General features: G+C 42.3%; 2 protein-coding genes across 2 annotated transcripts; one reads left to right on the top strand and one right to left on the bottom strand.

Moving 5' to 3' along the window:
• The first annotated feature begins 1,135 nt into the window (after window positions 1-1,135).
• On the top strand, window positions 1,136-22,048 carry LOC109406697 (symplekin). The gene is made up of 5 exons (XM_029878716.2): window positions 1,136-1,465; window positions 1,563-2,961; window positions 19,728-20,909; window positions 21,041-21,783; window positions 21,869-22,048. Exons 1-5 carry the CDS (start codon window positions 1,382-1,384, stop codon window positions 21,971-21,973), a joined length of 3,513 nt encoding a protein of 1,170 aa, XP_029734576.1. The 5' UTR covers window positions 1,136-1,381; the 3' UTR covers window positions 21,974-22,048.
• Window positions 12,562-17,628, bottom strand: LOC134284243 (uncharacterized). Its single transcript, XM_062842960.1, has 2 exons — window positions 16,361-17,628; window positions 12,562-16,260 (listed from the first exon to the last, which is right to left on the bottom strand). Exon 2 carries the CDS (start codon window positions 15,496-15,498, stop codon window positions 12,562-12,564), a length of 2,937 nt encoding a protein of 978 aa, XP_062698944.1. The 5' UTR covers window positions 15,499-16,260; window positions 16,361-17,628.
• Window positions 22,049-23,467: the final 1,419 nt, after the last annotated feature.

The raw sequence follows: 23,467 nt of genomic DNA, 5'->3' as shown, positions 1-23,467 counted from the left end.
ACGGCGACGCGACGACGACTGGTAAAGCAAGTGGCAACAGCCGACGACCACCACGCTCGGCTAGCCAAAGCATACTGAAGGGAGAAGCAAGCGGAGAAACTGGCTAGCAGTCCTCCGATGCGTTCCCCTCGAGGTGTCGCGGAAGAATGATGGAAGATGAGAAGAAGACAATAACTTATATACTAAGCGACCAAGCCCAAAAATGTGCTCGCACGTGATTGGCTGAATAAAATTAAAACATAGGTTCACTTTTCCGCAATTTTCAATAGTTTGCTGTTGAAAATCAATAGTTTTCTCTATTTGACATGAAAGGGACATAGTTTTGCGATTGTTTGATGGCAAAATTTTAAAAATCGGTCAATAAATGGCTGAGTTATTAGCGTGCAAAATCTTTCATAATTTCGTGACGGTCGCAAAATTTAGATTTTCATTTTACACCCGGTGCCGTGGTACAGTACCGTACCTTCCCCATAGACGTAGTTTACGTCAAAAATCCAAATTTTCTGGAAAAAAATCAAGTCAACTACCATTCAACTTATGGTGTTTTTATTATTGAAATCTCTAGTGCCATTGATTTTATTGTACACGTATTGTAGTTCCAATACACCATTTTCAGTAGGAAAATACGTACACAATATAATTTGTTGTTGAATAGTCAAATTTATCATTATTCAATGGTAGTTTATGGTGATTTTATTGGATTCCCTAATAAAAATGTATTATACGCTGCTGATAGGGTGAATGATTGTATCATTCCCTGTATGATCATGATCATTGCCCGAAAGGGTTGTTAAGCACGTTGTATCATATTTTTCTATTAGGGTTTTTTTTTATCAGGGCAACAAATGATCAAGACAACATAAATCAGCAACCTTAGATAAATGTCGCCCTAATAAAAATGTATTATACACTGGCGATTGGGTGAATGATTGTATCATTCCGTTTATGATCAAGATGATATTTAGCCCGAAAGGGTTGTTAAGCACGATGTATCATATTTTTTCTATTAGGGCGGACTTCAATGGCAAATATTTGGCATAGTCGATCGTGTTAACACAAAAACGGCAGCACTGTACTTACGCCTACCAAGCGCGTAACGTGTAACGCTTAATTTTGTAACGCTCTCCTGGTTTGTTTTGATCTCTAGCTGTCAAATTTTGCAAGTTTGTCGGCTTGGCATTACGAGTTTATCGAAATTTTCCCCCAAAAATTGCAAAAATTCGCTTTAAAAGTTTGTAAAAATGGAATTTCCATCATAAAGCAACAATCGCGTGAGATACTTTTCCATTTGAAGTGATTTTTTTGTGTAGAACTCGGTGAAATACGCTCTGCAAAAAACTTCAAACGCTCGGCAATCGCGTAGCACAAAACTCCGGGAAAAATGGACTTCTTCCGCAGTTCCAGCTTCAGCCAAGAAACGGCTTCGCTGTTCATGGACGAGAAGATTGCGTCCGCCCGTGGAAAGGTAATTGCAATTTTGAAATTTTATTCTGGCAGATATTTACTCCGGTTAATTCACTGTTGATAGCCGTATCAAACCTAACCTCAATGTTTCTTTGTAGATCATCGAAGCGCTGAATGAATCCCTGACGGCCAACACCACACAGAAGTGTGAAATCATTGCCAAAGTGCAGGAACTGATCATCCACTCGGACGCGGAGCTGTTGTTGGAATTTTTGGACAACATTCTTGCGTTTGCACACGATTCGAACCAGGAAGTGCGCAAATCGGTGGCCGGATTCATCGAGGAAGTTTGCAAGGCGAACATCAGCCATTTGCCGAAGGTGGTTCATATTTTGTTCGCGCTTCTGCGGGACACGGCACCGAGCGTTACGAAGCGAGTAATCCAGGGATGTGGAACGATCTACAAACAAGCGCTGCAGTGGATTTGCTCCCTGTCGGATATCACGGAGGAAGTGGAGCAAGCGTGGAACACTTTATGCCTGATTAAGGCTTCGATTTTGGACATGATTGACAATGACAACGATGGTATTCGGACGAATGCAATCAAATTCCTGGAGGGTGTGGTTATCCTCCAGACCTACCCGGACGAGGACAGTATGAAGCGGGAGAACGACTTTTCCTTGGAGAATATTCCGCTGACGTTGAAGATTGCTCGGCGGCGGAAGCTGGAAGATGAAGCAGGACATATTTTTGAGTTGCTGCTCCAGTTTCATGCTGCTTCGTACATTTCTCTGGTCAATCTGATTGCTTGTACGGGAACGCTATGTATCATAGCAAAGATGCGACCTTCCATGATGAACCAGGTGGTGGAAGCTCTGGCGAATCTCCATTCCAACTTGCCGCCCACTCTGTCGAACTCCCAGGTCAGCTCCGTCCGTAAGAAGCTCAAAATGGAATTCTTGAATCTGCTGAAACACCCAGCCTGTTACGAACATCAAACCAGCATCGTTCAAATCCTCCAGGACCTCGGCGCTTCGAACAGTGAAATTGGCCGCGCCATTCCCAAATTGGACAAACGTGAACAGCAGCGTCGAGCCAAGCGAGCTCGGGAGAGTTCCATGAATTCCCAACTAGCCGCCAAAAAGGCCAAACTCGGCGAGCACATGCGCCGAGAGAAAGAGCGATCGGCGGCTGCGGCAGCAGCTTCGGAACCACGACAAATGGAAATCGACTACGATGAATTGAACGAGCAGAAGGCTCGCTCAAACGTCCTCAACGAGCAGTTCCTGAACGATAATCTCAAAAAGGTGGAAGTCGTGGCGCAGCTGGTATTGAACAATTTGACCAAGCTTCCACCGGAAGTGTCGCAGCAATTCCTGCAGAGCTACACTCCGCTGCCCGCTGGAACCACCGTTCCGCAACAGATTCAGAAAATTGCGCAGCTCTTCGCACAGCAGATGACCGACGTGCGGGTTGGCCCGGGCTCGTCGGCCATGACCAAGGAACCTCCGATGCGACCGAAAATCAGCGACGATGAAGAGCGGAGCATCATTCAGGGTGAGTTGGATTTGATTCTCTTGGGTGCATGTAATTGCTGAGTATCTGTGTGATGACATTTTTACAGGATTTCAAACAAATCTCCAATATTTGAAAAAGGGAGGACGGACACTTGTTCACGAGAAGCTAAAGAAATAAGCAAATCTCGTCATGCGCAGAGTTGAGCTTTTTGAATTGGACGAAACACTATACTTTTACTGGATAATTTTGTCTAGAAAGTCGCTCACATAATGTTTTTGTCAAAGCTGTTTAAAATTGTTTGTTTGTTTCTCATGTCATGCAAGTTAATTAGATGGTAAATGTTGAAATTGAAATTATTTAACAGTATAGAGCTTGACAGGAATTTAACCATTTGAAAGCTGATTATTTTATGTTTTCGAGCGTCATATTGACGACAAAATGCAGACCGGAATAAACAATCCGCGTCGACCCCAACAGCGGAAAAGGGACAAGCTGGAACCTATCTCGAAACTTTATCCGGAGCACTCACATACTCATCCGTGCATTGGGATTTGGAATCTTATCGCTGTCAGAGGACTGACAAACAAGGTCAACGGTGCGAACGTTTGGTTGTTAGGTATCACGTGCGGAACAAACGTAGCGCCGATATTGCGTCAGAAATCGAACGTCTGTTCAACACATACCGATTAGAAGACTAGTGAAAAGAACGTTAGTTGAGGAATTGCGGACATTCCGGAAGATGACAGCAGATCAATGAATCTTAATCAAAAACGACTTCATCAACACCAGTGAGGCTAATCTGGATAATCGCGGTCTAGACACTTCAAGAACACTAGATCGCAGATGGCTCCTGGAGGGAGACAGAGGAGCGAAGGAGCCGCGATTTAGTAAGTAAAAACTCGAGGAGTCAAATCAGGCTTTCCAAATGTACAGCCTTTTCGCAATAGGCGAGAATCCGAGTCTGAATAAACACTAGTACGGGACAAACATCAAATTCTCGCTCCAGTCGACTTTTTTGATTCCATTTAGGTCCCATATGAACTGTACAAAATTTCAGCGCAATCGGTGAAACTATAATTTAGCGCAAGCGGTTCAAAGTTTTCGAGGGCCCATACAGCCGAGGCGGTAAACGCACGGGTATTCAGCATGACCATGCTGAGGGTGACGGGTTCGATTCCCGGTCGGTCCAGGATCTTTTCGTAAAGGAAATTTCCTTGACTTCCTTGGGCATAGAGTAGCTTCGTGCCTGCCACACGATATACACATGCAAAATGGTCATTGGCAAAGGAAGCTCTCAGTTACTTACTGTGGAAGTGCTTATAGAACACTAAGCTGAGAAGCAGGCTTTGTCCCAGGAGGACGTTACGCCAAGAGAGAGAGAGAGAGAGAGGGTTCAAAGTTTTCATAGGATTTACTATGGGAAAAGTTACACTTTCAGATAAAAAATCTCAGAGGTCGCCCCTTGCCTCCTTAATTCAAATCGATCAACGCTTCCTGTAGGAAAATCATTTTTGAAACTTTCATTCGAAGACCGCAAAACGATTGGATGCTTGTGGAAAATGTTATTGATTTATTACCGATTAGTGATCCAACGAACGGCTTTTTGTTTTGTTTTATTAGCAGCACTGTAGCTGCTGCCTTGGCTGCTGCTGTTTCTGGGGGTGGTGATGCCTCCCACCACCCAATGCAACAACGGCAGCAGCAGTGCTGCTGATAAAACAAAAGTCCCATCCTTTTTTCCTTCCCTTTTCCCTCAGGTAAATGATGAATAGGCTCGTGTTTATGGCGATGGCACAAATTTCCCAAATGGAGGAGAACGTGCCTCTGGAGCCGACCTACTGATACCTGTATGGGAGTGGAACTCGCGAGAGCTTTTTGAGTGTGAGTGGACGGGAGAAACATAACAAGCAATTATGAGTGTATGACGAACTCCTCACTGCGCGACATGCTTACGCTCGGTGCTGTTGAGATTTTGCGTTGTTATTTCTGAGTTTTATTTTTTCTCCTCAGAAAATCGCCGAAATCGCTTCGTCATTTTCTCGCGAGGAAGTTTCTGTCAAGCCTGCATTTAATATATAACTGTCCAGTTTTTGTGCAACTGCGCTTCCGAGTATGTAGTTTTCTGGACCTTCCCTCCCCCATCTGTCACGCTATTTCCCTACACGTACTGTCACAGGGTGTCTACTACCTGGAAAAACCTGGAAAACCGGGAATCCTCAGGGAATTTTATTTAACAGGGAAAAACCTGGAATACTCAGGGAATATCTTGAGTACTCAGGGAAAAAAACATTGGGTCGTATGAATAAAAACCTGGTAGTAAACTAAAAATCCATATAGAAATTTCACTACAAGGATTTTTCCAGAAATTCCGTCAGGGTTTCTTTCTGGAACTTCTTTAGAAATACCTACTGGAATATCTATCAGGATTTCTTATAAAATTCCTTCCGCGTTTTTTGACGCTTTTTTTGGTATTCATTTTAGATTTTTTTTTTCGGAAAGATATTCTTTCGGATTCCTTCCAGGATTCCTGAATTCCAACCGATTTCTCCTGGAGTTGTTCACGGGAATGCTGTTTCTTCCCGCAGTTCCTCCAGTGTTTTGCTCAAAGAAATCTTCGTAGCATGTCTACCATAATTTATCCCGAATGCTCTATAAGAATTTCTTTCGGGATAAATCGTGGAATTTCTTTCGGCATTCCTTATGGAAATTTTACGCAATTCCTTCCGGTGTTCCTCCTGGGACTTCCTCAGAAGATCTTCCCAGAATTTCTTTCAGAGTTCCTAAAGGAGTTATTCTTGTGGTTTCTACTAAAGTTCCTCCAAGGGTTTCTGAAGGAGTTTTCACGAATTTGCTGTAAGAGTTCCTCAAGAGATTTCTCTCATTTTTTTCCTGTGATATCTTCAAACAATTTGGGCCCAACTTTCTTCGAGATGTTCGGAATTTCTTAAAAGTTTTCGCGAGATTTATTTTGAAGTTTTACCTGAAATTTCTCTCGGAGTATTTCCTGGAACTTCTCTCAGAAGATTCCTTCCGATGTTGGTCGTGAGTCTCTCAGAGTTTTTCTTAATTTATGCTGGACTTTCTTCCAAGATATTTTTTTCAGAGTGCCTTCTGGGATTTCCACAGGAGTTATTACTGATATTTCTCATTGAATTCTTCTCTTGCATTCTTTCAGAGCCAGGCTGTTCCTTGTAGTTGTGCCGGATTTCTTTCAGTGATCCACCTGAGATTCTCTGCATTATTCCCAAAATTCTTCCCGGAATCTTTACCAGAAATTGTCCAGAGATTCTGGATACTACTTTGGGGATTTCTAGCAAAGTTATTGTAGGGATTCTTCTACGGGTTTTCCTCAGAATGTCTCCTGAGATAACCTACGAAATACCTTATAGGAAATTCCTGGAAAAATATTCGAGGGAATTCAAATAAAATCTTGCGAGAAACTCCGCAAAGTGTTAGTGAAGAAATCTCGACAGGAACTTCAGCAAAAACCTGAGAAAAATGAGACATCTCGAAAAAAGTTCTAGGTAATAGCTAATAATACTAGTAATCCCGAGAAGAAACATTAAGGACATCCAAGGAGGAATTCTGAAAACCTCATGGATTCCTGAAAGCAACTACGGACGAAGATCCGCGAGGAAAACAAGAGAAATATCGGAAAACTATCGGTAAAAATCCCGACATAAACTATTGGATAGCTATCCCGGAAAACCACTCAAAAAGACACGGACACAGGCTTCAGCCGGCGGCTCTACTGAAACTTAACACAGAGTGGCTAATGATAAGATTCTCGTGAAAAACTTCATCGCTCGGAGCGGGAATCGAACCCTCATCCATTTGGACACTAACCGCATGGCTACGAGGCTCAACCAATGACGTTCTTGAAGAAACTTTGAATAGTTTTGGATGGATCATCATGGAGAATCCTGCGAGAATCTCTGGAAGTATATTGGAAAACCTTCGCAAGAAATATCGGGACGTACTCAAACAGATATCTCGTGAAAGAATCCTGCGGATAGCCAGGTAGAAACTTTGGAAAAAAAAAATGCAGAAATTACGCTCAGAAATCTTGAAAGAATTTTTAAGCTGAATATGATCAAGCTTCAGGCAATTTGGCCGACAACAATCCCGAAGAGAACAAACCTGCCGATGATACCCTAAGTCACCCTGTATAATTTTAGGAAAATTTGTTTTTTTTAAATTATAAGTTTTCAATATTTCATCTGGAAAAACCTGGAAAACTCAGGGAATTTTATTTTGAGTTATGAGTAGACACCCTGTGTCACATTTTCCTAGATTCCCCTCTTCCAAATGTTGGCCGTAATTTATGAACGTTCCCTACTTTGTAAGCACTTTTTAAGTAAAACTGACTTCAGAAACCTGAATCTTCAGGACGTTCTGGTGGTTTTGACCCGCTGTTGTAAAGAGCTATAGGCTCTTTTTACGCTTTATGCGTTATTACAGTGCCCTTTTCAGGGCGTTGATTGAACCTATTGACGATCCTATTCCCTTACCTGTCCTTTTCCCTGTCCCATCCTTTTTTCCTTCCCTTCTCTCTCAGGTAAATAATGAGAAGGCTCATGTTCGTGGCGATGGCACAAATTTCCCAAATGGAGAAGAACGTGCCTCTGGAGCCGACCTACTTATACCTACCAGTGGTCGCTCGTGTTCCAATAGCCGCTCACCGTCATAGAAATGATATTCAATGGCATAAATATGTACGATTGTCTTTATCCGAATATTATTCAGCACGTATATTGTTATAACCCGCTGCAGAAAGATTGTATTTTTGGAGGAAATCCACTTTTCTATACGCTCGTGAGCGGTTATTGGAAAACGAGCGGCTACTGGTACATTGAGGGTACGTTTACACATATCTACATTGATGCTTCCGCTACCCGCCTGGTCGAGGAAAGCCCTCAATATTGTATCTGGTGATCTCGAGCAACAACAAATGTCAAAGCCAGTATCGCATGCCTAACTGACTGTGCTGATATTCCAGTATCCCCGGCGGAAATTCACTATTTGCTTAAACTACTCGTTTTCGGCGTTTTGGCATTGGACCTTTTTACAATAGACGTTTTGTCCCTGAGTCTGTGGGGATTCTAACCGTTGAAATACAGGTACAATAAGTTCTACAACTAATAATCTAACGGCTTCCTGACCACGCTTTTTTTTCAAAGTTTTCAATGCTAATAAATGCTTCGAAATCGTTGAATTGTAAAAATAGTTATTGATTGTTTATCAATAATTTCACTATTGAATCAATAAGTAGAGTGTACAAGTGCTCTAATAAGCTTATAACCTTTTCCCAATTGCTCTTTTACAATATTGAAAGGAACTTGTTTAGCTCAGATTCAACAAGTGATGGTACTCTACATACAGTCAGGTTTTTTATACGCGGTTTTCATTTACGAGGTTTTGTTACGCGGATTTTTGAATTAACGCGGTTTTTTTACGCGGATTTTTGAATTATCTCGGTTTATTTTCACGCGGATTTTTTAATTAACGCGATTTATTTTTACGCGGATTTTTCAATTAACGCGGTTTTCATTTACGTGGATTTTACATTTTAAGCCGGAATTTTTCCAAGCATTATTATAGAGTTTTTCTACATATTTCTGTAGTTTTGATGCTTAACAGCATTTAAAAGGTAGAATATGATGCAGAGTAATTTTCTGGATACCCAAGGACATCCAAACTGTTCTTGAGTTTAGATCCTAAAGTCTACGTCTGTAACGGTAACTTCTTGCATTATACAAAGCAACGATTTGTAATCTCTTATGCCCAGTAAGTCTTTTGAAAGTTCAATAGACAGTTTCAAATCAGTCGGGATATCCTAGGTCATCCAAACTATTCTGGAGTTTAGATCCTAAAGTCTATAGGTGTACCGGTTACTTCATTCATAATACAAAGCTACGACTTGTAATCTTTCATGACTTACTGAACATCTCAAAGTTTAATAGACAGCATCAGATCTGTTGAGATGTCTAAGGACATCCAAACCGTTCTTGAGATTACATGAACTTTTTTTCATTGTACAAATCTACGATTTGTAATCTATTGTGTCCAGAGATTATTATCTATATATATAAAAATGCAGTGGCATACGTGGGACCGCGCATAACTTGCGAACGGGTGGTCCGATTTGGGTCGTCTACATTTTGTTCAGTTAGTTTTCACCCAAGGAAGGTTTATGAGACCTAAAACATGGGAAAATTAAGAGTTTTTGAAAATCGGGTTTTCATACATTTTGAACGGGGACTTGGGCGCTTGGCTAGGGACATGAAACGTCAAAAAACGCAGTAGGCAAGACAAAGTTTGCCGGGTACAGCTAGTTATATCTATTATTGTATCTATCTATCAGATAATTATGTCTATTATGTCCATTTCTGGCTGTTCAATTGGCTGATTTGAAATATTTTAAAACTATTTTAAAATAATAATTGATTTAAACCCTGTCTCATTATGTGTAGTTACTATTTTTAGCTTGAGAAACTACTGTCATAGCCATAGACTTTAAAAACTGAGTTCCAGAACACTTAGGATTACCTGGAATATCCCAAAATTTTCTAAGAATGCTTTGTGACCTTTAACCATCAACCCTCGAGCAATCGCGCTGTTGTATTTTGTACAACACTTTGAAATAATCTCGCATTTCGTGTTCAGCATTAGCGTGGTGCTGACGGTGGTGGGCTACCGCGCGAGTTACAGAAGGTTAAGGACAAGGTATTTGGAGTACATTGCTCAAAATTTCTAGAGCACCGTTTTTTAGAACCGTTGAACGGATTTGGATTAAAATGCATCACGCTGTTGACGACCACTGAACAATTAGCGTGATGCCTTTTCATCCAAATCCGTTCAACAATTCTAAAAAATGGAGCTCTAGAAATTTTGAGCTATGTACTCCAAATACCTTGTCCTTAAGTGAACATGATTTACTGCCTGTACTTCAACACTTATGCGACAACTGTGAGATGGAGTCTTAACAACGAACCGGTTTAAACCAGTGTTGCAAAACTTTATCTCATTCATTTGAACATTAACCAACAAATCTTTTTAAACATTGTTCCTTCTGTTCATGTTCAAAACGATTTCATTCAATCAGAGTACCTGTCAAATGAGAAGCGAATCCTTGTTAATTGAATACAGTCAGGTTTTTTTTTACGCGGGGGATACGTACCGCGTAAAAAAAAAACTCAGTTCAAAATTCGAAAAACCGCGTAAAAAAAGTCTCACCATTTCTCGACGAATCATGCAAAAATAAGACGATGAAATTTTTTTTTATATGGAGTTTTCATTTACGCGGCCGCGTAAATGAAAACCGCGTAAAAAAAGACCTGACTGTACATTGTCACTCGAATGAGTAGCTGGGCACGAAACATGAGAAAACCCTGCAAAATTCCGCCAGACTGAAAAAATATCGAATGTCGGGTCAAAGTTGAGTCAATTTTTATCGAATGTTGAACCACTGTTGGACCAACATCGACCAAGTATTGGGTCCATGTTGGGTTCGGTGGCCAAAATAAAAATAGGTGAATGATAGGTTGATGTCGGGTTTGACGTCATCAATGGTGGTAAAAGCAGGGTTGTTACAACAGCGCGTATTTCGCGAATTCTGCGGATTTCGCGATTTTCGCGGATTTGGCGCGGATTTGCCTCAAGAATTCGGCCCTCGCGCGGATTTGGCGCGGAATTGATTTTGCTGTACCGTCATGCAAATTTTGTTGAGTGTACATGATTTTATTTGCATTATAGTTTTGTTGTGTGAGATTGTCTTCTTTTTATCCACCAACCAGCGATTGATAAATCCCGTCGAATGTTCTGTAAATCTTGCATGTAATAACACTACAAGTTAAGCCATTTTCGTGCTTGAAATAACTTCTATTCCCGTTGATATGAATCGTAGAGCCTTTAAATATTTGGATTATGTTTCGGTACCTAATAATTCAGTGCGAAATTAATCTGTAAAAATTGAAAAACAAACTAGCTTAGTTACATAATCTTTTTCTTCTCCTTTTTCTTCTTCTTCTTAGTTACATCAATCTAGTTTATTTCGTAGCAATAAACTTCATTTTGCATAATCAGTTTTGCAATGCACTCAAGAAAAACATCCTAGCACTTCCTCACCTTTATAAATGATCATAACATATAGTATCTATAATTTAACGTATAATATAATCACTGACATAACATACAATATCTATTGGATTTACATGTGGATTAACATTCCTGCAGGAATATACTGAACTTCGATCTCTACCCCGAATAATTCTCATAAATTCCATAACATAATCCAGGAAATCATCAAGAAAACTTCAGGGTGCATACTCGGAATTCGTCTAAAAATCTCTTCTGATATTATTCTTAGGATCTTTGTAAATGAACTTTCATCTTCTGTTCTTTTTTGTGTTGATGCAAATGCCTGATTTTTATTATAAAAAAATCCTGTAGAAATATTGAAAGAAATTTCTAAAGAAAATTCTCGAAAGTTTTGGACAAAACTATAAGAAGTATTAGTTGAATAGTCAAGAAAAGCACTTCTGAATTACTGGAATCCCTTATAAAATTGAATGAAACTCCATAAAATATTTCTTTGGAAAAATTCTGCAACAATTTCCCCAAGATTTCCAATACGGCTATGATATATAGTCCCCAGCTCCACACTGACGCAAATCGTACACACTGACGAAACCAAAAAAAAATAATCAATCATCAATTGCTTCTAAGAATTTCATTACAAATATTTCTTAGGAATCCATGATTGAAGTATTTCATCCATCAGAAGCCACTAGAAGAGTTCCCGTAAGAATAGATTTAAGTTGGAATTTTCAGAGAGATCTACCACATAGGTCTAGAAGCATTTGTAGTAAAAATCCTTAGATCAATTTAGAAAAATCTGTCGAGGCACCATGAAGGAAATCTATAAAAATGCATATCAATTGCTGTGAAAACTGTAAAAAAAAACCCTTGAGGAATCTCCAAGGATTTTATGGATAAATATCTGTGGAAATGCTAGAAAAAATCCTGAAGAAATTTTAAACCGGCAAAGAAATCTTTAAAAAATTGCAACATTGTCTTTCAGGAATTTCCCCAGAGTTTCCTTCAATGATTGCTGTAGGGATTGTTTAGTAGTATAACTGCAGAAGAATTAGAAATTTCAATTTTTTACAGCCATTCCTCTTAGCATTTCTTCAGTATTTCCTTAAGGCGCTGTCTATAAACCACGTTAACTCCTTTTTGGCCATTTCAGAATCAACCCCCATCTATCCTCACAGACTTTGTCCATACAAAATTTTCGAAAGCATGAAGCGTAGACATTGAGCAGACCATTCCCTGCCCCCTAACAGTTTACATGGTTTACATAGTTCATGAACGAGTCCTAAAGTATTCTCCATGGAGAATAATTATCTAAAGTTTCTTTCTAGAATGTCTCACTGGGATCCTCCAGATATTACTAAAAAAAACTAAACGTTTATTTCTAAGAATAACCCTACTCAAATTCAACTCATTATTTTGAGAATTCTTCAAAAAAGTTTGTATCAGGTACTGTATTTAAAAACTTCATGAGAACCCGTTTCATTTAGGTCTTTTCAAGGGTTTTAGGGATACCTCCATTAATTTTCTGTGCTAAAAATTTCTTCACGTATCTTTTGGTAGGATGACGGGTTCTAACAGATTTCTCCAAGAACGCTCTGTAGATTGATACAGCGATTTTGCTAAAAATCTTAAAGGAATATTGCTGAAAAAACATATGAAACAAAGTTCTGGCAAAACGTCTTCAAATTGCAGAAAGCTTAGAATATTTAAGATAAATTTCAAGTCAAGTTGTTCTCGAAGAATCAGTGCCGTTTCGACGTCGTCCGCTCCTGTGATGACGTCGTCCATGTAGACGTCCTCGCTGGCTGCTTGTGCTGCCATGGGATACTGTGTAGCTTCATCTTCCACCAGTTGCTTTACCGTCCTGGTAGCCAAAAAGGGAGCTGGTTTGGTACCGTATGTCACGGTGTTCAGCTCATACACGCCAACCTCTTCTATCGGCGTAGATCTCCACAGGATACATTGGAGCGGTCGATCCTCTTCGCAGATGTTGATCTGACGGAACATTTTTTCCACGTCTGATACCAGCATGATTTGGCGTGTGCGACACCGTAGAACAATCGACCTTAGATCCTCCTGAATCACTGGCCCCACCAGTAAAACATCGTTCAACGACACTCCTGATGCCGTTTTACAGGAAGCATCGAACACTACTCGTACCTTAGTGGTGGTGCTTGCCTCCTTGACCACCGGATGATGCGGCAAATAGCATCGTTGGACCGTCTCCTGAGTAGTTTGGTCGACCTTCCGCATGTGTCCCATTGCTAGATACTCGTCCATGAACGCGACATATTGCTCTCGCAAACTGGCATCCCTCGCCAGCCTACGTTCCGTTCCTTGAAGCCGACGAAATGCAATCTCTCGGGACTCGCCCAAGTGTAGAGGTGTTTCGTTGTGTTTCGGGAGAGCGACGGTGTACCGACCATCCTGCTCTCGACGAACTGTTTGCTGGTAGAGCTCTTCACAGCGTCGCTCCTCTGGAGAAAATGCTCTTTCCGATTCTAGTTCTTCACACTCCCAAAACCGCTCCAATAGTAGGTCCAGCCTTCCGGAAGTTGAAGTGTTGCAACTGATTTGCAGAGAGTTGATGGAAGTCGATGCGCCTCCACAAACGACCCATCCGAATACCGAGTCATTTAGAGTTGGTAACCCTTCGCCTAATGAGATTCGCCTGCCTGTTTCGAAAAAGTCGAAGAACGACTCGATGCCGAGTACGATGTCCACTCCCTTCGACTCAAAAAATGCCGGATCTGCCAATTCGATACCGCTTGGAATGGTCCAACCATCAATATTGACTGAGGTTGTCGGAAGATTAACAGTCACCTTGGGTAGAATAAGGAAATCCAATTCCCGCGAAAACGGAGATAATCGCGAGCGTACCACCGCTCGGATTCGTTGCTTAACCCTTGTTGAAGCTTGTCCGATGCCTAAAACCGAAATGTCCACCTTATCTCGGGTCACTCTCATCCGTTGACACAACCGTTCGGTTATGAAATTGCTCTCGGAGCCGGAATCCAAAAGAGCACGAGCAGGATGCCTGTTTCCATCGCCGTCCGCCATCACGATGATCGCTGTTGCAAGGAGAACTTGCGAAGAGTATTGGTGCGCTGCATTTGAGACCGTTGTATCAGTGGCTGCCGCATTAGCCACTTGAGAGGAACTGGGTTGTGAAGCTCCTTGTGATTCCTTGTCGGAGGATAGATTGTTGCCCCTTGCAACCGTGGAAACCTTATTTCCACCACCCTTTTCTGACTTGAAGCAGACCATGGAATGGTGGCGACCCTTGCAATTCCTGCACGAGTACTTGGATGGACATTCCCGAGCCTGATGACCCGGCCTGAGACAGTTTCGGCAGAGGGAATGAGTTCTCAGCAGGCCGTCCCTGTCTGAAACCGACAGCCGTTGGAATGTGCTGCATTGGAACAGCGGATGATTCCCCGAACAGCATACGCAACGCATCCCCGACGCTTGCGATGTGGTGAAGCTGGTCCTTGTGAAGGATGACTTCTGCTTCGGCTGTGGTTGAGGCTGATGGACACCCCTAGTGTCCGTGGATTTGGGTGGCAGTGATTCCAATACGTGCACTCGCCGATTGAGGAACTCCCTAAGTTCATCTAGAGTATCGTTTTCCTTTGACGAAGAATACTCTTCCCATCCCCTACGCGTCACTGGATCCAAGCGTGACGTGAGGATGTTCACCAGCAGTAAATCCTTATAATCGGCTGGCTGGACTATCTGATCGAGGGTTTGCACTATCCGTTCAAAACCTTCCAAAAGTGTGTGCAATTCCCCGACGGATTCCTTGGAGAGCGCTGGCAACGACAGCAGTGACTGAATTTGCCTCTTCTTCAATTGCTTACTGTTGTTATAACGCTTCAGCAGCATATCCCATGCTACCTGGTAGTTTGCCTTGGTTATCTTCAATGGATCGATCAGGCTCCGTGGTTCCCCTTGAAGACAACCCTTCAGGTAGTGGAATTTTTCCACTTCCGGAAGATCAGGCTTCCAATGTATAAGAGAGGTGAACAGGTCCCGGAAACCTAACCACTCGTCGATATCTCCATTGAAGCTTTGAAGCTTGATTTGCGGCAAGCGTACATTATCAAGCACGCCATGCATTGACGCATCGGTAGTTCTCACACTTTGGTCTAACGACGATGGCTCCCTCAACTCCTTAACTTGATCCACAAGGAAAGATTTCGCCTCATAATAATGATAGTTGAACTCCCGCCTTTCCTTGTCATAAGTCTCCTCCCCGTTATAATCGTCGTGAGATTTAATCTCAACTAACGTCTCGGAAAATTTCTCCCATATCTCTTCCAACTTCTCCAGACGAACCTCCACTTGAGAAAGCTTTGTATCCTCCTTGAAATCCTCAATGAATTCCAAAATGTCCCGAAGAGAGGACTGTATTCCCGCAAGCCTTGCAGTTAGTTGCTTCAGCGAAACTTTCTTAGTGGATGATCCAGCAGGCGGCATAGTTGACGTCACAAATCACCGGCAACAGAATAGAGAGATGGTGGTGTAATATTCCGCATATACGCCTAGCTTGGCTGGCATATACTATCGTGTTCACTAACCTGACAAAACAGGCGGTTCCGCCCAACGATAATCGACAATCCAAATAGCAAATCACGATCAGTGCAGTGTGATTTCTCAACGTCAACCAGTTCGTCTCAGCAATAACGATAAGTAGAGGAATGAAGAGGAGGGAGATACGATGTAGTATTCAAAATAAATGCCACGGCTGGACATATACTGTAGTGGCTTACCCAGACAACCAACAGCGGTGCAAGTCCAGCGTGCAATTCACTCAAATGTCCAAGGCGGATGATCAACGTCCACGAAAGGCATTCAACAGACCCAGCCGGGTCCACAGGGCTCACGTGTGTAAATAAGGAGTCGAAGAGGATACGAATTTCGATCAACAGGTGTATTTACTGTAGGCCTAGCCTCGGCAACATATACTCTAATAAGGTGTATTTACCTGGACAAATATCCGTTGACGCTGCCTCTTCTCGTCCACACATGCCCCGATGGTAGTATCGATCCTTCCGTGGTGATCGGTATCGTCAACCAGATGAATGGCGGATGAATGGTCAGGTAGTGAATGTATCACCACCTCTGAGGCGATCTTCCTAGGAGATGAAATAGCACCCTGTTGCCACGAATAGTCTCGTCGTTCGCACAGCACCACAGAATACAAGGCCGTTTCCGAAGCCACCTGACGGTCCTGTCCAGCTTGGCTCCGTTGAGAATGATCCAGAGTGGTCGAAATTTGGGTGTAAGTAAAACGAAAGGCACACTTCGGCTGGACATATACTCGTTCTTTAACATTTACCTGTGAGACAAGTTTCGGTGCTAGTCCAGTGAGTGTCCTCCGGTGTTGTAGCAATCGTTCACCTTGGGTTGGTGTCCTCCTCCACTTGGAACCATGCAATCCAAATGGCAGTGAATGGTAATCGTGTCCAGTTCCAGCCACACGATGGGAACCAGTATCCAGGAAATTTCCAAAAGGTCCGAATCTCGTTGATATCGCGCATGCAAAATTGTGGAAAACACAGGTGTTAGGATGCGATAGTAGCCTAGTGTCGGCTGGACATATAGTAAGCGGTGTTCACTAACCTGACAGAAAATACCGCGCAGCGAATGTCCAAGCCAAGCGACGCTGATTCCAAAGGATGATGGTGGATATCCTTTATTCCCTCAAATGCATTGATCCTTTGTCGCAGGCAATCCTTTCTTGCACGACAACAATTGCAGCATACAATCCTGAATAGCTGGCAAGATGGCACCTAACAGCGTCCGTTCGTCGACTCCGTGTCAACTGTATCCAATTCGAGCTCCCGTTGATCCTTCTCTAGTCCTCATCCGGCTCGAAGGACCACAATGAACGCACCTGACTCCTATTTTCCTTGGTCTTCGATAGCAGCATGCAATCGGGTCAGGTCCGACATCGACCAGTTGTGTGTAGGGGGACGAGGGGATCCAGAGGAGACCAATCCAGTGGTCTAGCGATCAAATCTTAGCTCGATGTTTCTGGGGTTCCTGGTGCTGGTAGGTGGATTTCCAGTTCACAATTTAAAAAACACGCGCGATTTACAGAAACACTACTTAATAAAACCACATTTATTCGGACACTAACATCTTTATACTTAAAACTACATTGGAGCTTAAAACTAACAAATTAAAATTTCGCGTGGGCTCGGTGCCCAGTTATCTGTCCGGCGACCCAATTTCGACTGGTTTTGATGATGATCACGGTCAAGGTTCAGTGCACTGCAGTGGTCCATCGATGAGTCGAGAGCGAGGATCTCACTCTCATCCCGCCGTTATCAGTTCGGCTGCCGTCCCGATGCTAGCAGTTGATGATGGCAACAGATCTGCTATTGGAAGCCTATTGTTGTTAGAGACTGACCAGTAAACATACTGCTATAGCAGTTTCGCAGGTAGCTGTTCGGTCGATGGTGATATAACCACTGCAGTTGTGACTCAGGGATGTAGTCTGGGGTAGGTGGGATTCATTGGTCTCATACACTGCGATAATTTACGAAACGAAAGTTCAGTTCCCACACAGCACTCAAATAGTCCATTTCAGTTTAAAGTGCCTTTTCTTCATACACTATATTGTAGACTGTTCAAATTTAATGTTTAATATATGCTAAATGTAAAAAATGAAACTTTACGGAACTCGCGGATTTGGCGCGAATTCATTTTCACAGTCGCGCGGATTTGGCGCGAATTCAAATTTTGTTCGCGCGGATTTGGCGCGGATTTTTTTCCACGCTTCTCGTAACAACCCTGTAAAAGCTTAAAACCCCTTAAACAGTAGCTTGGCAGTTTGAGTAACTTATAGAATTTTTTGTAATTGCGTTGCGTTTTCCCCTACTTTTCACTCGCGGTTGTAACGTTGAAACGGCCTACTTTTCTTCACTAAAACAAAAGTGCCGAAAAGTACTACTTTTCGGCACTCTTAAGAGTGCTGAAAAGTAGCACTTTTCGGCACCTTTGCCAGAGCCCACTTTTCGATAACTTTTGAGGCTACCGTAGACACAGCTACTACTTCTACATCCTCTAATGAGCTCGAATCTGAATCAGGACTATCCAGATTCAGATTAAGACTGCAGATCAGGCGTAGAAGCAGCAGCTGGAGCTACTTTTGCTCTTGCCCAAGGTGCGGTTGCGGTACGACGACGACGACGGGAGATTGCAAATTTCTGACACCTATCATAGCCTACCTGATCAAACAAAAGCACCACGCTGACGCGCATGAATGCTGCCACGTGGTTCGTATTGATATATGTATGTGTAGCAAGATTATACCAAGGATTATACTGGATGGGTATTTTTTTGCAATTACAAAAAACTTTGTATGCAACTCGTTGCAAAACTCGATTTTTTCAGCACTCGTCGTATTTATCCAACTCGGCAAGCCTCGTTGGATAAATGTACGACTCGTGCTGAAAAAATCATCATTTTGCAACTTGTTGCATAAATAACTATTTGAGTGACAGGCAAATATCTTAAAATGTTGTCTTAAATAATTCGTTGAGTTCATTTTTTAATATAAAATCAAGAAAGAAATTATTGAGTTAAAAGTTATACAACATGGTTTTCATTTACGCGGATTTTTGAATTAACCCGGTTTATTTTTACGCGGATTTTTGAATTAACGCGATTTATTTTTACGCGGTTTTTTTATGCGGTATGTATCCCCCGCGCAAAAAAAACCTGACTGTACACCATAAACGTTAAAGGGTTAATAACTGACAGTCCGTTGGCTCTCTCTCTCATTCAGATACTGTCGTCTTCCAGGGTGATATGCAACGAATAGTTTGCATCCCACAAGCCCTTAGACGTTGCCGCAGAATTTATTCTAGAGCTTCTTTCGAGACTTCTCTTGAAAATTTGCAGCGCTTTCTTCCGGTGTTCCTCTTGGGACTTCTCCACGAGATCTTCCCGGGATTTCTCTGAATTTCTAGAGAAATTATTCCTGAGATCTCTACTAGGGCTCCTCCCAGAATTTTTAAAGGAGTTGTTCACACGAATTTTCAGCAGGAATTCCTCCCGGGATTTCTTCTGAAATTTCTCCTGTCATTTCTTCAAGAAATTTCACTGAGCTTATTCCCTGAATTTCTACAGGAGTTTCATCCGGTATAAATATCGAAACAAATACAGGTGAATTTTGCGAGATACTTCGCAATGACCTATTGGAGATATATATCTCCGAGATTAACTTAGGAAGAAAATAAAATCCTTAGAAAAAACTGGGATATCTCGGAAGAATTTTCTATTGAGAGATTTCAAGGAGAAGAGGTTTTTATCCAAGAGAAAATACGGACGAAATCCGGTGAGGGAATATAAATCTTTGGATGGAATGCCTGGAAGAATTTCTGCGAGAATCTCGCAAAAATCTAGTAAACTACTTCAAAAGGATTATGTTTTGTCCTTGTGTGGTGTTTTTTTGGTCTCAACGCTGCACTGTTCAGCGTACGGTTCACTTACTGCTACAACTAAGTCAATTTTAAAAATGATCTTGTTTTACCTGATTTTGAATATCGGAACTATCAATACTAAAAAAAATGTGAATTTATGTAACAATATTTAATTGTGCCATAATAAACACCGAATTCTTGTCACATCACAAGCCAATAGTTTAGTAAAACTTATCCTCTTGCTTATTATTACTGATGTAATACGTCTTCCAGGTCGCCGCCGAGACTTGGACACGGAGAGCCTAGCCGACGAAGATGCCGACATGGATGACACCGAGCTGGACAAGCTTCCGGAAGAGGAACGGAAGCGTGCCGAAAACACCAGGAAGCTTCGCGAAACGCTGGAACGCGTCAAGGGAGGGGAACCCAAGCTGAAGCAAAGGGTCAAAGCTTTCGGTCTGCAGGATATCACCAAGCCACAACCGGTCAATTTGAAGAACAAGTTCCTACTGGATGCCGTACGGAGGATATTGAAGGCCGAGAAGCAAGCTCTCATCGGAGGGGCTGCTTTCAAGCGGAGGCGTATCATAACGGTATTTGGGTCCTGCTTCATGCCGTCGGTGCGAAACGTGATTCTGGAGTTCATTTACGACGATATCAAAAAGCGAATGGACTTGGCTTTTTCGTGGATTTTTGAAGAGTACAGTCTCCTGCAGGGGTACACCCGACATACGTACATCAAATCGGAGATGAAACCGGATTTCCCGTACACTCAGTTGGTTTTGAACCTGCTAACTAATATCATGGAAAGGCAAGATTTGCGCGAGAAAGAATCGTTGCTGAAGAGCATCTATCTGGAATCGCCGCTGATTCCGGATGAAGTCATTAGCCTGCTGAATCACATGTGTCAACTAGAAGAATTAGCAGATTGCGGAATGCAGATAACAAAAGATTTACTAATTAGAAGACCACCGAAGGAGAAAGTTTATTTGGATATTCTCTTTAAATATTCCGTCTACGAAAATAGCATAATCCGTGAAAAAGCCATCCACTATTTATTGCACATTTATTCGGTGCATCGGATTCTGACCGATGAGATGGAAAAACGAGCACTTCTGTGGCTTGGCTATCTAGAGCAAGAAACTCCTCCAGAAGATGTGTTCGCCTTCGAACTGGGTCGCTCGGAACTGCCGCGGATGTGGACCGACGAGCTGGCCAAAACTTGCCTGGGGCTATTTTTGGAGATTCTCGTGTACAACCAGGAAATGATTCATCGGTTGTCGGACGTCTACACCAAAACCACTTCGGACATGAAGCGCGCGATGCTAAGGGCCATAGAAGTGCCAGTTCGGAAAATTGGCGCCGAGAGCGAGGAGCTACTGAAGCTGATCGAGAACTGCCCCAAGGGATCGGAAACGATTATTACTAGGATCATCTATATTTTAACGGAAAAATGTAAGTTCTGTTTTCCGCCAGGAACTTATTCCGGGATTACTCATAAGATTCTTTCAAGAATCATTTCCGAGATTGCTTCAAATTTTCCTTATAATGATTATTCTCATTAACTTCTTTTCATGCCATTCCAGCCATTCCCACCCAGGAACTTGTGAATCGTGTCCGGAATCTGCACCAGACCAAAGTGTCCGACGTGCGTCTACTGATCCCCGTTATCAACGGCCTTACCAAAAAGGAAATTTTGGCCGCTCTGCCCAAACTTATCAAACTGAATCCGGTAGTTGTGAAGGAAGTGTTCAACCGATTACTCGGCGTGGGAGCTGAGTACAGTAGCTCAAATCTTCCGATCACCCCAGCGGAGTTACTCGTAGCTCTGCACACCATGGACACCAGCAAAGTCGAACTGAAATGGGTAGTAAAAGCTACTTCGCTTTGTTTGGCCGAGAAGGAAACTTACACTCATGACGTCCTGGGTAGCGTAATACTTCAGCTGGTGGAAATCACACCTCTACCGACATTGCTGATGCGAACTGTTATTCAATCTCTCACGCTCCACCCAAGATTGGCCGGCTTTGTGACCAATCTGTTGCAGCGTCTCATCCTGAAGCAGGTCTGGAAGCAAAAAGTCGTTTGGGATGGTTTCCTCAAGTGTGCTCAACGGCTAACTCCCCAAAGCTTAGGCATCTTGATTCAGCTACCAGCAGCACAGCTGCAAGATGCACTGAACATTTGTCCCGAATTCCGAGAACCGATGTTGGAGCATGCTCGAGAAATTATGGAGCATCAAATCGGTCACGTCTCACAGGACCGCATGGACGTTTTGTTGGGTATTTCTTCCCATGCACCGTCCGAGAGGACCGAGCTCCAAGTTGTTGTAAGTATCGTTTGCTAATCTCAACGACATCCGGATTTCTTAATGATAATAATCGATCGCAAATCTTTTCTTCCTTATTCAACAGGCCAACTTTAACGAGGAAATTCCAACGACTACGCACATGCCTGTGATAATCAAACAGGAAAAGGACGTGGAACGTCCGGAGCCAGCTCCCCCTGGAATGGATTGAACAGGGGTCGTACAAGTAGTGTGTTGTTAATTAATTATTTGAATACTATCGTAATAAAGTATGATTCAACGAGTACGTAAGATGATGTTCATTTTGAGTTGTCTTCATTTAACGGTAACTTTACTTCTGTTCGTCAGGGATGGGAACACTCACTTGCAGAGAGTTACACTCACTTGATGTTTTCTCAGCTCAGAAGCGTGCAATCAAGAAATGGTGTATGGACGACTTTTGCCTTGTGGTTTTGTCTAAAAGTTTGCCGAATAGAGTAGGTATCGCACACGCATATCAAAGTCGTGACAGAGCTGTGAAAGCGACTCTCCACAAGGTGAGTGTAATTTACATTCACCTCGTGGAGAGTTGCTTTTGTAGCTCCTTCACGACTTCGGTATGCGTGTGCGACCCATACTCTATTCGGCAAACTTTTAGACAAAACCACAAGGCAAAAGTCGTCCATACATCATTTCTTGATTACACGCTTCTGAGCTGAGAAAACATCAAGTGAGTGTAACTCTCTGCAAGTGAGTGTTCCCATCCTTGCTGTTCGTTATAAATTTCGTTTTTTACTACGACAATACAATAAGAAGCTAAACGACGGACCTTGTAGAAATGGGCCCCTCTAACCGATAGAGTGAATCCAAGTAAATAACCATTTTGAACTATTATTCGCCTTGCGTGCCAATACAGTGCTAGTGTGGAACCTGCTCTATATTGGCCGTATAATAGCCCTATAAGGCCAAGAAGGCGAAATATAGTGTCAGCTTGTGTGGCTTCGTGGTCGTGCGGCTAAGGTCTCCAAGCTTTTAGTCGCATCGTGCTAAGGAGCGCGGGTTCGATTCCCGCCGCAGCTGTCAGGAAAAGTTTTCGGTTGTGCCACTGGGCGTTGCATGCTAGTCCGTTGTCTAATGTCGTTTTTAGTGTTCATGGTTACTTAGATACCATCAGGGTACCAGATTCCGCTCATCTATGGCCAGTTTTGCAGAAAAACATCTGTTGAATGACTGGTAAACCAATTTGTAATGTTTTTGCATTTTATGTTAGTTTAATCTAAGTACAATCAGATAGTAAACAAGACTTATGTAGAACTTTTCATAAAAGTATGATTTTGTTACAATTTGTGTGAGACCAAAGTGGTCCTAATTCCGCTCACGGACAAATGTATGCCATCTTTTAAATAGATTTTTGCGGAAAAGTGAATTATTTTTGCAACTCTATGTTTTTACAATTATTTTTTCCTGTTCAGTGGGAGTGTCTAATAGTGATTAAATACACTGTGTACTAAAATCGAGTGATTTTACGATTTTCACGTATTTTTTTTTTGCGTGAGCGGTTATTGGAACACATAAAATTTGCTACAGCTTTTTTGGGTCCAATAGCCGCTCAAAAAATTCTACTGTTTTTAAAATTTATGTTATTAGCATTAGCATTAAGCAAGTCGCACAAATTCGTAAAGACTGCCCCAGAAAGTATGGACGCACATAGTCTTCAGTTGTCTGG

This window comes from Aedes albopictus, chromosome 3, assembly GCF_035046485.1.
Source record: "Aedes albopictus strain Foshan chromosome 3, AalbF5, whole genome shotgun sequence".
NCBI lineage: Eukaryota > Metazoa > Arthropoda > Insecta > Diptera > Culicidae > Aedes > Aedes albopictus.
The sequence above is the reverse complement of the archived record's forward strand: the minus strand, read 5'-3'. Positions and strand labels throughout refer to the sequence as shown.